This window comes from Pogonomyrmex barbatus, unplaced genomic scaffold (assembly GCF_055798465.1).
Source record: "Pogonomyrmex barbatus isolate J1 unplaced genomic scaffold, ASM5579846v1 scaffold8, whole genome shotgun sequence".
NCBI lineage: Eukaryota > Metazoa > Arthropoda > Insecta > Hymenoptera > Formicidae > Pogonomyrmex > Pogonomyrmex barbatus.
This window is the reverse complement of record NW_028297182.1, coordinates 3,539,359-3,553,480: the sequence shown is the minus strand read 5'-3', so window position 1 is coordinate 3,553,480 and position 14,122 is coordinate 3,539,359. Positions and strand designations below refer to the sequence as shown.

General features: G+C 40.0%; 1 protein-coding gene across 1 annotated transcript in view; it reads left to right on the top strand.

Moving 5' to 3' along the window:
- The window catches only part of dpy (fibrillin-like protein dumpy), a 97,267-nt gene that overhangs the window by 59,185 nt on the left and 23,960 nt on the right, over nt 1–14,122 (top strand). The window contains exons 61-84 of the mRNA XM_089084159.1: nt 31–345; nt 650–961; nt 1,250–1,552; nt 1,919–2,236; nt 3,636–3,959; nt 4,356–4,667; nt 4,958–5,284; nt 5,695–5,997; nt 6,217–6,519; nt 6,840–7,157; nt 7,337–7,657; nt 7,916–8,224; nt 8,568–8,891; nt 8,983–9,288; nt 9,403–9,708; nt 9,861–10,178; nt 10,387–10,716; nt 10,796–11,110; nt 11,453–11,779; nt 11,863–12,168; nt 12,249–12,554; nt 12,646–12,960; nt 13,062–13,385; nt 13,766–14,077. Coding sequence (XP_088940285.1) covers nt 31–345; nt 650–961; nt 1,250–1,552; nt 1,919–2,236; nt 3,636–3,959; nt 4,356–4,667; nt 4,958–5,284; nt 5,695–5,997; nt 6,217–6,519; nt 6,840–7,157; nt 7,337–7,657; nt 7,916–8,224; nt 8,568–8,891; nt 8,983–9,288; nt 9,403–9,708; nt 9,861–10,178; nt 10,387–10,716; nt 10,796–11,110; nt 11,453–11,779; nt 11,863–12,168; nt 12,249–12,554; nt 12,646–12,960; nt 13,062–13,385; nt 13,766–14,077 — 7,554 coding nt within the window. The remainder of the gene's footprint in view (nt 1–30; nt 346–649; nt 962–1,249; nt 1,553–1,918; nt 2,237–3,635; nt 3,960–4,355; nt 4,668–4,957; nt 5,285–5,694; nt 5,998–6,216; nt 6,520–6,839; nt 7,158–7,336; nt 7,658–7,915; nt 8,225–8,567; nt 8,892–8,982; nt 9,289–9,402; nt 9,709–9,860; nt 10,179–10,386; nt 10,717–10,795; nt 11,111–11,452; nt 11,780–11,862; nt 12,169–12,248; nt 12,555–12,645; nt 12,961–13,061; nt 13,386–13,765; nt 14,078–14,122) is intronic.

The window sequence follows — 14,122 nt, the reverse complement described above, 5'->3', positions numbered from 1 at the left end:
TTATTACTGTTTAATTAATTTTTTTTTTAGTTGTGCCGTTACCACCGATGGATCCTTGTTTCCCAAGTCCATGTGGGCTCTATGCGGAGTGTAAAGTGGTCAATGATCAGGCAGCGTGTACTTGTTTGAAAAATTACATAGGTATACCACCCAACTGTCGCGCAGAGTGCATAGTTAATACAGATTGTCCGTTGGATCAAGCTTGCATCTCAGAAAAATGTCGCGATCCTTGCATTGGCTCCTGCGGTCAGAATGCTGATTGTCGGGTACAAAATCACATACCAATTTGTTTATGTCAACCTGGATATTCTGGCGATCCTTTCAGTCTGTGTACAGTAATTAGAGGTGCGTATTTACACATTAGATAAAGTTTTAAATATGATTTTGTTGAAAAAGAAAGAGATTATATTTTCGATCAATTTTCTTATAAAAAATATTTATCTAAGTCTGAATATAAACTTAATGCAGTAAATACACTAGAATATAAATATGGCCTTAATGATTATTAATAATTAGTATCTAATCATTTACTGCAATTTTTATACAAAATCTTTATACTTAATAAATCTTTAAAAATATTATAAAGAAAAAAATTTTGATTTTTCTTGTCACTTTATTTATACATAAATGTGAAAAATCGATGTTGCAGAACAACCGAAGGTACCCGAAGATTTGTGCAATCCGTCACCTTGCGGCCCTAATGCGGACTGCAACGAAGGTGTATGTAGATGTTTACCCAACTACTTCGGGGATCCGTATTCGTACTGTCGGCCGGAGTGCACAATGAATTCAGACTGTCCTCGTACCAAAGCTTGTATTAATCAAAACTGCGTGGATCCTTGCCCAGGTACGTGCGGTCGTGATGCACGTTGCGACGTTGTCAATCACGTCCCAATGTGCAGCTGTCCGCCTGGTTACACTGGAAATCCATTCCTTCTGTGTCGACCACATATACCAGTTGGTAAGTGTAAATTTTTTTTCTAATAAAAATGTATGTAAACATTGAAATAATATAATGAATAAAATAAAATAATATAATTGTTAATTTTTATATATTTTAATATATAAATATTAAAACATTTTAGATATAGATAGATAGTTTTTCTTTTTATCATTTATTTAATACGTCTTATATAAAAAACAAAAATTATATATATTTTTGAATAATTTTTTGATGAAATACAAAAATTTTATCTTTGAATCAATAATTATTGTTTCTGATCTACTATCAAATGCATTTTATTTGCAGAGACCGTTAAGCCTTGTACACCTTCGCCTTGTGGGCCAAATAGCATCTGCAAAGTCGTGAATGATCATGCTGTGTGTTCATGTCAACCTGGTTTAATTGGCAGTCCACCTGCTTGCAAGCCAGAATGCGTTGTCAGCGCCGACTGTCCATTGACACAAGCGTGTCTGAATAATAAATGTCAAGATCCATGCCCAGGCACGTGCGGACAGAATACAAATTGTCAAGTGGTTAATCATAATCCAATATGCAGCTGTTCTGAATCTTATACAGGCGATCCTTTCACCATATGTTATCCGCAACCAAGTAAGTCGTTTGAAGAGTCTATCTTTATTATTTCACTTTATTGTATTTTGTATCAGAAATAATTAATCGTTAAAATCTTTGAATATTGATCGTCAAAATATTATTGGAATAATTATTAAAGTAAATCTCTTCTATCAAATATAATTTTGTGTTTTTAAAATTTGAATTAACATTAACTATCTATTAGAGTTATTATTGCGAATTATTAAAGAAACTCCTTTTATTAGTGAATTAATTTTAACTTTTATATATAATTTTTTATATATTTTATAATTATGTAGAAAATTAGTTTTCTGGATAATTGTTACATTTTAATTATTCTTGTTGTTAAATGCAAAATTTTTTCATTCGAATATTTGTTTGCAGAAACACCACCCGCGCCGATGAACCCGTGTCTGCCATCGCCCTGCGGTCCGAATGCGGAATGTCAAGTGAGGGGTGATAGTCCCGCGTGTTCGTGTATCGAAAATTACGTCGGTTTGCCGCCGAATTGCCGACCCGAGTGTACGATCAATCCCGAGTGTCCGCCGCAGTTGGCGTGTATGCAACAAAAGTGCCGCGATCCGTGCGTCGGTCTGTGCGGTCTGAACGCTCAGTGTTCGGTAGTGAATCACCATGCGGTTTGTGCGTGCATCGCCGGATACACCGGAAATCCATTCAGCGCTTGCGAACGAGTACCCGAGGGTGAGTACGCCTTCGTTGCCTTTTATTTCATTTTCTTACGATCCCTTCCGCAAATGTCGCCGTTTGCATGCGGGCGCGACAGGTAAGTGCTTCCATCCCCATACGATATGACTAATGATAATAAGTCAAGACGGTAATTCAAGAGCTCGTCTCTGTCAAATGTTAACATTGATTAAAATCGCTCAAATTAACATCAATTAAAGGTTTCATAACTGATTAAAATCTTCTCCAAAAGATTGTCCAAGATATTAGATTGAATATTGACTGCTTTCAAGATCAGCTGAAGGGGTTTGGAAAATAATTATCACCGTCCTGTCCCGTTATTGATTAGACATATGCTTATATAGTTCTATAGAAATCGCATCCGATTGAAACTTGTTAGGTTCTAACAAGAACCGCCGAAATATTAAAGATTAATGCGAGAATATGCGCACGATAATAGCATACAATCATAAAGAGATCTCTAACAGATGACACAATAAGCCATGTGCGAGGTGGAGGGGCCTATAAATATTAGGCTCATAATTGCACTCATCCCCGATTAAAAGTCAATAACATAGAATTACATACATGTCACGAGTCCCTAACAAAAGAAACAATGCGGCACTCATCCTCACGCACTCGTCCCCATGCCTACTGAGCGTACTGACCCTAATGCAAGGAAACAATAATGATAGACAGGCACAAAATTGGTGACGGGGCCTATATGCCCAATAGGCTCTTGACTGCACTCATCCCTAATAAACACTCGCAATAACTAAGCAATGGAATTCTAAGCCCTGCGATTAATTGTTGAAATGTTCATTGCACGCACTGACCTACCGAGACGAAAATTTGTTAAGGACCCACTTACATATAAGAGCACTCTGACTTTTGACATATGCTGTGGACCTCCCAATAATCATGCTGCACAAACCATTCCCGAATAGGCCAATAACATAAACATGCAAACGCAGTGTAATCTCTAAAAAAAAAAACATAATCTTAATAAACCCTGATGAAAAGCACTTATTAGATGTAGATCCCAAAGGATAATTGTCCCATCCCCGAAAGAATAATGTCATCAATCACCGTGTCCCGCACTTAATAATTAACTCGATTAATTAATTTGAATGGAAAATTGAACACGCTTGATAAAATGATCGCTGGTAGAAGATATATTATCCACTAAAACTGATAGATCCTTAAGGATATTCGTCAAATGATGATAATTCAACCACGCAAAGCTGTTACATCGCACTACCATATGAAGCTTGTTGCTTGTTAGGAACTTGATTTATAATCGAAATGGGAGGGAGAATTGATGAAAAATCAGAAAATCCCTTGACCTAGCCGTAGCTTTGGAAAAGAACGCCTAGAACGTTGGATTAAGTTAAAGCGAAATTTTTCTTTCCATTAGATATACCACTAGATATTAGAAAACCATGCGAGCCTTCCCCTTGTGGCCTCAATGCCGTCTGCCGTGAGAACAATGGCGTTGGCTCGTGCACCTGTTTGCCGGATTACCTAGGTGACCCTTATCAAGAATGCAGACCCGAGTGCACGCAAAATTCCGATTGTTTAACAAGAATGGCGTGCGTGGATTTGAAATGCACAGACCCTTGCCCAGGAACATGCGGAGTGAATGCCCAATGCCAATCAGTTAATCATCTGCCGATTTGTACTTGCATCCCCGGTTATACCGGCAATCCTTTCACGTACTGTTCCCCGATAATTGAAACTCGTAAGCTGTCTTATGTCAGATATTTTATTTATTGCATTTTACAATGATCTGATTTTTAATAGTATACTTTAGCATATCCTTATATACAGAATTATGCTAGAAACGAAATGTTTAGATTAATTAAAAATTCAATTAATTGTCGATTAAACATTTAACTTTTTTATTTTAATCTTACTTATTTAAAATAGTTTTAAATATTTATATTGCCATTTTATTACAAGATTATTTATCATATTTTTGATTAAATAATTAGTACACCAAATTTTTAATATAATTTTTAATACGAATTAAAATTTATACCATTGAAAAGTATAAGTTTATACACGAAGACGATATTTTTGTCCAGAATAATCTGTAGGAAATGACTTGTATGTAATGACACTTTTCTCCACACAGCTCTGTCAGAAACAAACCCATGCAGCCCATCCCCCTGTGGACCAAACAGTAAATGCCGAAACGTAAACGGCGTCGCCGTTTGTACCTGTCTCCCGAATTTTATGGGCAACCCTCCCAATTGTCGAGCCGAATGCGTGGTGAACAGCCAATGCTCTCTGGATTTTGCTTGCGTCAATCAGAAGTGTGTATCGCCCTGCCCGGACTCATGTGGAATAAACACACAGTGTAAAGTGATCAGTCACAGTCCCATCTGCATCTGCAATCTTGGTTATACCGGAGATCCCTTTACAAGATGTTTCCCCGCCCCCCCACGTAAGAACTTTATCTCTCTCATCAGCTTCGTTCATTCATAACTTGATCGGCCTTATTCATCCATCTTATGCTCTTAAGTTCACGGTAGATTTTATTGATAGATAATTCAATCATGGCTTGATCATATCACCATATCAATCCTCACAATATTGATGAGATACACATCGCATAACAGACATTTCATCATTTTATCATGCTATTCTCTCATAAATTGATTTATTGCCCAAAATCTCTCAGGCACAAATGGCGCGAAATAAATCTGTTACGCCACTTTTACTATTGAATTTCAGCACCGATAGAATTTCCCATAGCCCCCAAAGATCCCTGCGTGCCCTCTCCGTGCGGCACATACGCGGAATGCAGGAATATCGGTGGCACACCATCGTGCTCCTGTTTGCCAACTTACAGAGGATCACCGCCAAATTGTCGTCCCGAATGCCGCGTGAATTCCGAATGCTCGATGAACCTTGCCTGCAGCAACGAGAGATGCAGAGATCCCTGTTTAGGCTCCTGCAGCATCACCTCATTGTGCACAGTTTATAATCACGTACCCGTGTGCACCTGTCCCGAGGGATATACCGGCGATCCCTTTAGCAATTGTTATCCAAGACCGACAAGTAAGAGACTCCCTTCTCCCTGAAAGTTACGAAAGATTACGTCTCGAAGGAAAATTTCGCGAATTATAACGCACGATGGTTCTTTACGCTCCTTGGATACATTATTTAATTATTTAATTTAATTTTCGTTTGCAAATGTTGTTTTGTCTGGTCAAAACTTTATTAGATATGTATGTTGCAGATTTTCAAAATTTCTTCTCTTTGGGAAAGTTTTATTTTAAATTGTTCTACTATGATTATTGTTATCCAACATTTAAATTAATGAGATATTTAATTCGCATCAGAGATGAAAGTATGCTAATTTAATGTCCAAAATGTTGCGCGAAAGAAACTTATGCGTTACATTTTGCGAAATTTCGTTCTGGACTTCATTACGGCGTTTCCTGATCCGTTTCCTGATTCTTTTACAGCGGCACCTGCGGTTATCGATCCTTGCAGTTTGAACCCTTGTGGACCGAATGCACGATGCAACAATGGTATCTGCATATGTTTACCTGAGTATCAGGGTGATCCTTACGTGGGTTGCCGTCCCGAATGCGTGATGAATACCGATTGCGCCCACGTTCGCGCGTGCGTGCGTAACAGATGTGTGGATCCCTGTCCGGGCACATGCGGTCGAAACGCGCTGTGCTCCGTATATAATCACATACCTATGTGTACTTGTCCAGCCGGAATGACTGGCAATGCCTTCGTTCAATGTTCCATCGTCGAAGGTACAATCGATTCGACCGATCTATAATTTTTACGATAGGAATGCTTATCGATAATGATAATCGTAGATTTAGCCTTTCCGATGACAAAACATAAATGCTCCCTTATTTAATCAATTTATCGTAGTCTTCTATTCCTTCTTCTATATAATTATCGTTATTGACATTGCTTACGTTACTTTTTGAGAACAAAGTGTAAGATTGCTGTCGTATCGAATACAGATATCCCGAAGGGAGATCCCTGTTCACCCTCGCCCTGCGGGCCCAACAGTCTTTGTCGGGAAAATAACGGGCAGCCTGTGTGCTCGTGCGTGGCGGGATTCCTCGGGGTGCCGCCAGCATGCAGACCGGAATGCACTGTCAGTTCCGATTGTCTTCTGACAGAAGCGTGCAGCAATCAAAAATGCATAAACCCTTGCCTCGGCGCATGCGGGATTCGAGCCACGTGTCAAGTGATCAATCACAACCCGATATGTAGTTGTGGAGAACTTACTGGAGATCCATTCATTCGATGTATTCCACGACGTAAGAACGAATATCAACTACGAGAAATCATTACTACGGCATCATTATTGATGATTTCCCCTTTGATAATTTCTATTAATGCTTTTACGAAAGACAAAATTGAAGACAGTTTTATTCACAGCCTTACACAGCCTTATTTATTTCATAAAAAAATGTTTTTTTAAAAATTTTGTAAACGAATTTTTGTTGTGAATATATTTAATTTTATGTTATCTAACATTTCGAGTAATCCACGCATTTCAATTTCATTTTTTCAGAGATTGTAAATTTTCATTTAATTGTACATTTTTTTATTCGACAACAATTTTTCTCTTCATTAGCGCCCGAACCCGTGCAGCAAACAAACCCCTGTGTACCGTCTCCTTGTGGAGCGAACGCCGAGTGTCAGGTTGTAGGCGATGCCCCTTCGTGTTCGTGTCTAGCTGGATTTTTGGGTTCGCCACCGTACTGTAGACCGGAGTGCATTAGCAATAGCGAATGTCCTGCCCATTTGGCGTGCATGAATCAGAAATGTAGGGATCCTTGTGAAGGCTCTTGTGGAGCTAATGCCGAATGCCGCGTAGTGAGTCACACACCCATGTGTGTTTGTCCTAGCGATTTCACCGGCGATCCATTTACGCAATGTACAATGAAGCCACGTAAGCATCAATTTTATATGTAGACAGAATTAAAATTATGTTTAGATTCGAACGAAAGTCATGTTAGTTTTCGAGTCGATTATAGAATCATATTGAAACTTTCAAACGTACGTTAAAAAATTTACGTTTAAAAATTAAATTGTTTGACATGATTTTCCTAGTTTATATTATACTTTCAGCTACGCCAATCGCAGTATCGCCCTGTAAACCGTCACCTTGTGGCTTTAATGCCGTTTGTAAGGAGCAATTCGGTGCCGGATCCTGTTCTTGCCTTGCCGATTATGTCGGCAATCCTTATGAAGGATGTCGACCAGAATGCGTGGTTGATACGGATTGCATATCGATTCTTGCTTGCATACAATCCAAATGCAGAGATCCATGTCCTGGCGTTTGCGGACAATTTGCCGAATGCCAAGTTATTAATCACCGGCCCTCTTGCACGTGTATTCCCGGTTATAGCGGCAATCCTTTCCAATACTGCACTATAATTCGCGATATCGGTACGAAATATTTTTTTGAACATTGAGCAACTTTAATTCTCTTATATTTGTTTTAAATTTTTTATCCCATATGTTTGAGTAATTCTGACAATATTTACAATAACGTAATATTATACTTTTTTTGTTTTAAATTCATTTTTTAAATGTATGTTAATGAGCACATAATTAGGTTTTAACATTTTTATAAATTATTTATGGTTTTAAATAATCCTTCTTTTCCTAAGGCCAAAAATTTGAAAAATTTATCTATCATTCTAGTCGAAACCCCGAAGGATGTTTGCAATCCGTCGCCTTGTGGACCCAACAGCCAATGTCGTGTTAATAACAATCAAGCGGTCTGTTCTTGTTTACCGATTTTTATTGGTAGCCCACCCGCATGTCGCCCTGAATGCGTGACAAGCTCAGATTGTTCTCTCAATCTTGCCTGCTTGAATCAAAAATGCCAAGACCCCTGCCCCGGTTCCTGCGGCAGAAATTCTAATTGCAGAGTCATCAAACATAATCCGATTTGTTCTTGCAAGAACGGCTTTACCGGTGATCCATTTACCATTTGCTTCCAGACACCTGGTACGATTTCCTTTTTTCATCTAACTTTTCATCTAATATTCTTTGCATTTATTTTTTTTATGAATACAATTATTTAAACACGTTCGAATCTCGATAAAGTGTTCATCTTTACTGATCACTTTATTCGATTAATCTTTCTCGAATTGACAAACATGATATTTGTTAACATGACACTTGAAATATTTAACTTCTTGTATAATGAAAAGAAATAGAAGAATATTTTTCGCCTTTGATTAATATTTACACGAATGCTATATCGAGATTGGGCAATCAATTCAATCAATTCAATTTTAATAATTTTAATTTTATAGTTTTCACGTTATTCTCATTAATTGTATCGCAGTGAGTCCACCCATTGTAAGTGACGTCAGAGATCCATGCATACCGTCACCTTGTGGCGCGTTTTCCGAATGTCGCGATACAGGAGGAGTGCCATCGTGTTCTTGCTTACCAACATACAGAGGCAGTCCGCCAAATTGTAAACCGGAATGTACGATCAATGCGGAATGTCCAGCTAATATGGCTTGCATGCAGCAAAGATGTAGAGATCCCTGTCCAGGCTCGTGCGGCTTTATGGCTGAATGCAGTGTTGTAAATCACGTGCCGATTTGTTCATGTTTGCCCGATCACACTGGCGACCCTTTCATTCAGTGTTCCTTAAGTCCACGTAAGATTTTCTTACGAGAATTTATGATTATAATTCTGGTACTTCTTGCCCCAATGTATTCGATCTTCTTTATACGCGAAATTATTTGCAGCTGTTGTCCCATCCAAGCCGGATCCATGCACACCTTCGCCTTGCGGACCCAACGCGCAATGCAATGCGGGAATTTGCGTTTGCATAGCGGAATATTTCGGAGATCCTTACAGAGGCTGTCGGCCGGAATGCGTATTAAATAACGATTGCCCGAACACGCAGGCGTGCGTGCGAAATAAATGCGTGGATCCTTGCCCGGGTGTTTGCGGCCAAAACGCTGTGTGCAATGTATACAATCATGTTCCCATGTGTAGTTGTCCCTCAGGAATGGATGGGAATGCTTTTGTCCTATGTTCTCCTGTACCAGGTATTTTAATTGCCGCGCGCGTCGGATATCTACGGATTTTATTCAATTCTTAAATATTCGCGTTCGCAACACGCGTTAAAATTTTTATTCTGTAATTAAAATCTTTTCTTGTAGCACCGCCCATTAGCAATCCATGTAACCCGTCTCCGTGTGGCCCGAACAGTCAGTGCCGACAAAATAATATGCAGGCTGTATGTAGTTGTATAACTGGATTCGTCGGCGCGCCCCCGACTTGCAGGCCTGAATGTGTAATTAGTTCCGATTGCCCGAAGAACCAGGCGTGCACTAATCAAAAATGTCAGGATCCTTGTCCTGGAAGTTGCGGACGTAATGCAATCTGCAACGTTATTAATCACAATCCAGTTTGCGTCTGCCGTTCCGGGATGACTGGGGATCCGTTTATTAATTGCTTCCCACTTCGTAAGAACTTTACTTTTTTTCATTCTTTTTAAAATATTCTCCGATATTAATTTTTTTTACACGCAAATTCCCATCCGCGAACTATTATTTTGGACGTGACATAAATAAAAATTTAATGTGTTTCGATTAATTAATCGGTATTACCTTTAAAGCTGAAGAACCGTTGCCTGTACTCGATCCTTGCCAACCGTCACCATGTGGACCGAACGCGCAATGCCAAGTGATCAATGATCAACCCTCTTGCTCGTGCCTGCAAGAATTTATCGGAGCACCCCCGAACTGTCGATACGAGTGTATCAGCAATAGCGAGTGCTCGAACAAAATGGCTTGCATTAATCAAAAGTGTCGTGATCCGTGCGTCAACGCATGCGGCATTAATGCCGTTTGTAATGTTGTTAGCCATACGCCGATGTGCGCGTGCACCCCTGGTTACACCGGCGATCCATTTACGCAGTGTTCTCCGCAACAATGTAAGAGGATTTTAAAAAATAATTCAGATATTTAAAAAGTTTGATTTACTTCAATTTTTATTTGACCTCGCGCAATCTGTAAATTTCTCATGAAAAAATTAATTTTGCATTATTATATAATCAGATTATAATTTATCATTTATCATATAAGTGAGTCTTTTTTTAAAAAGGGATATATTTAATTGCCATTCTACTTTTTATTCTATAGTCGAAATACAACCTGGCGGCGTATCTACGCCGTGCACACCATCTCCGTGTGGTGCAAATGCAGTATGTAGAGTTCAGCAAAATGCTGGTTCTTGCTCATGCGCCTCTGATTACATCGGCAATCCTTACGAGGGATGCAGACCCGAGTGCACCCTCAATTCCGACTGTCCGTCCAATCAGGCGTGTATCGGATTGAAATGCAAGGATCCCTGTCCAGGAACGTGCGGTCAAAACGCGCAGTGCTACGTGATTAATCACGTACCAACTTGCACTTGTTTCGAGCGATACACGGGAAATCCATTCATATTCTGCAACCCCATCGTTGAAGCTCGTAAGAGATCGCTTAAAGCTCGTTCGCGTGTCCGTCGCGTGTTCAATTACGTATCTAAATATCCCATCCCATTTTGTAGCGGTTGTAGAAGAGACGAGAAATCCTTGTCAACCATCTCCTTGCGGACCGTATAGTCAGTGCAGAGCAAGCAACGGCCAAGCTGTTTGTTCTTGCCTGCCGACTTACATTGGCGCACCGCCCGGCTGTAAACCCGAATGCACAGTTAGCACAGAATGCGCGACAAATCGCGCTTGCGAGAACAACAAATGCGTCGATCCCTGTCCCAATTCGTGCGGTCAGGGCACGACGTGTAGAGTCGTAAATCACAGTCCAATATGCATGTGCAAACCTGGATTCAGTGGTGATCCATTCGTACGCTGCTCATTCGTACCACGTAAGCGGAATGAATTTTATATATATAATAATTTTTGATTTAGTTTAGTTGTCTTTTTGTTATTTTTTTTTTTTCAACATATCAATATTTTATATTCTTAGATCCCTTTTCCTAGATACAACTATCTTTACACAAAAGTATGTTTTTTTTGTTTTATTTGAAATTTTTATTATATGAAATAGTAAAATTATATCTCTGAAAATGTTAAAATATTACCTGAGATCGTAATACTTTACATCTTTAATTGAAAAAATAATTGCATAATTAAATTTTATTTAACAAACCTTTTAATAATTTTGTCCTTAAGATTTAGAGAATTTTTTTTTTTATTTTAAATTTTAGCCACTCCGAGCTTACCGAGTCCACCTTCGGACCCTTGCATACCCTCTCCATGCGGACCAAACTCGCAATGCCGCAATACCAATGGTTATCCATCATGTTCTTGCATGATTAATTATATTGGTACACCACCAAATTGTCGCCCCGAATGTGTCATTCCTGCCGACTGCCCGAGCAATCAGGCATGCATTCGCGAGAGATGTCAAGATCCCTGTCCAGGTTCTTGCGGCCTAAACGCCGATTGCACTGTTCACAATCACATTCCAATTTGCAGGTGTATAGAAAGTTATACTGGTGATCCGTTTATCGGTTGCCAGCCTGTGCCAATATGTAAGTTATATATCTCAACTTTCCTTGATTTCTTGCTTCGTTTTATCAAAACTTGATCTAAATTGATAATTGTTACGATGTAGACGAACCAACGCAGGCCCCTGATCCCTGCAGTAAATCACCCTGTGGACCAAACGCTCAATGCAACAATGGCATTTGCACTTGTTTATCTGAATACTTTGGCGACCCATACGTTGGCTGTCGACCGGAGTGCGTACTCAGTGCAGATTGTTCAACCGATAGGGCGTGTATACGAAATAAATGTGTCGACCCTTGTCCAGGCACCTGCGGACAAAACAGTTTGTGCATTGTGATAAATCACACACCAATGTGCAGTTGTCCTCCCGGTACCACTGGAAACGCGTTTATTTCTTGCGATATAATGAGAGGTATAATATCTGGAACGAGAAAACTTGATTCGCCTGTTCGAGAATATACTAATCGCTAACTTGCCTTATCGTATATATAGTTCCATCCGTGGCAAGACCATGCAGCCCGAATCCTTGCGGTCCGAATAGTATATGTCGAGAAGTGAATGAACAAGCCGTGTGCACTTGTGCGCCAGAATTCCTCGGATCGCCACCCCTCTGTCGACCCGAGTGTACCCTTAGTTCCGACTGTCGACCAAACGAAGCTTGCGCTAATCAAAAATGCAAGGACCCTTGCCCCGGTACATGCGGCATCCAAGCAAGATGCGTGGTCGTCAATCACAACCCTGTCTGCTCGTGTCCCGAACAATATACAGGCGATCCGTTTATCAGATGTGACGTCATGAGTAAGATTACCTTATTGGAAACGTATTGCGTAAATCCCAGCATTTAATCATTAGACTAACCAAACCAAAATATGATTGTTACCTTGTCTAGAACCAGTAGCGCCTGTAGTAGTAAACCCTTGTCAACCTTCACCTTGCGGTCCGTACGCTCAGTGCCAGGTCGTTAACGATTTGCCGTCCTGCTCCTGTCTACCCGAGTACAGAGGCTCACCCCCGTACTGTCGACCAGAATGCATCTCCAATCCCGAGTGCCCCAGCCACCAAAGTTGCGTGCGACAAAAGTGCAGAGACCCCTGTCCAGGTTTATGCGGGGAGAGTGCGGAGTGCCATGTAGTACAACACGTGCCCCATTGCGTCTGTTCCTATGGTCTCACCGGTGATCCATACACGCGCTGCTCTGCGATACGTAAGGGATAGAGCCCTTTTGTATAAAACTACGAGAAAGACCGGCCGGACTTGCCATTTCCGCGACGTTGCTTAATCCGTTTATCTTTTATATTGTTTTAGCACGCCCAGTGGAGGTGGAACCAGAACGATCACCCTGCGCAATCTTTGAATGCGGTGCGAACGCGATATGTAGAGAGCGAGATGGTGTCGCAATTTGTCAGTGTATCTCTAATTATGTCGGCAATCCGTATTTAGCGTGTCGACCCGAATGCGTCATTAATCCCGATTGCCCGTCCAATTTGATGTGCGTAAGAAACAAATGCGTCAATCCCTGCGCCGGTATGTGCGGCCAGAATGCCGAGTGCTCGGTTGTCAATCATCAACCGATCTGCACGTGTTTCCCCGGATATACTGGAGATCCCTTCGTTACTTGTTCCGTAGATAGTAAGTGTCCTCGTAAACGAACTCTGGAAACATTTTATAAGATAATATAAAATACTGAATTTGCAAGGAAGAATTACATATTACATATATCTTTTTTCAGTTTTTTGCTAATTTTGTTGTATAATCATATATATTAAAGTATAGATTAAATATTACATCGATTAATATTTTTTATTCTAAAATTTTGGTTTGAATATATGTGAGAAAGAAAATTTGAAATTTGAAAGATTTAAGACATTTTTTTATATTTTAATATTATTTTACATTTGTGATATTACACGGTTTAAAAAAAATATATAAAAACAAATTGATTAAAAATTGTTATGGACGCTTACATATTTATCTACATGAATTATACTAATGCATTAAATTTTTCCTAGAAATAATCTCAGATGAAAACGTTTGCGCCCCATCACCCTGTGGACCCAACAGCAAATGCAAAGAAGTGTCCGGACAAGCTGTCTGTTCATGCCTACCATCGTATATTGGATCTCCACCTGCATGTAGACCCGAATGTGTCGCTAGCTCAGAGTGCCCCTCGCAGTTAGCGTGCAAGGACTACAAATGTGTGAATCCCTGCCCAAGCCCATGCGGACTCAATACCAATTGCGTAGTCGTTAATCACAGCCCCATCTGCAGTTGTATGACCGGTTACAGCGGAGATCCGTTTACTATATGCATGTCAATACCACGTAAGGCCACATCGGATGCATGAAAGACTATATTAACCCGATCTC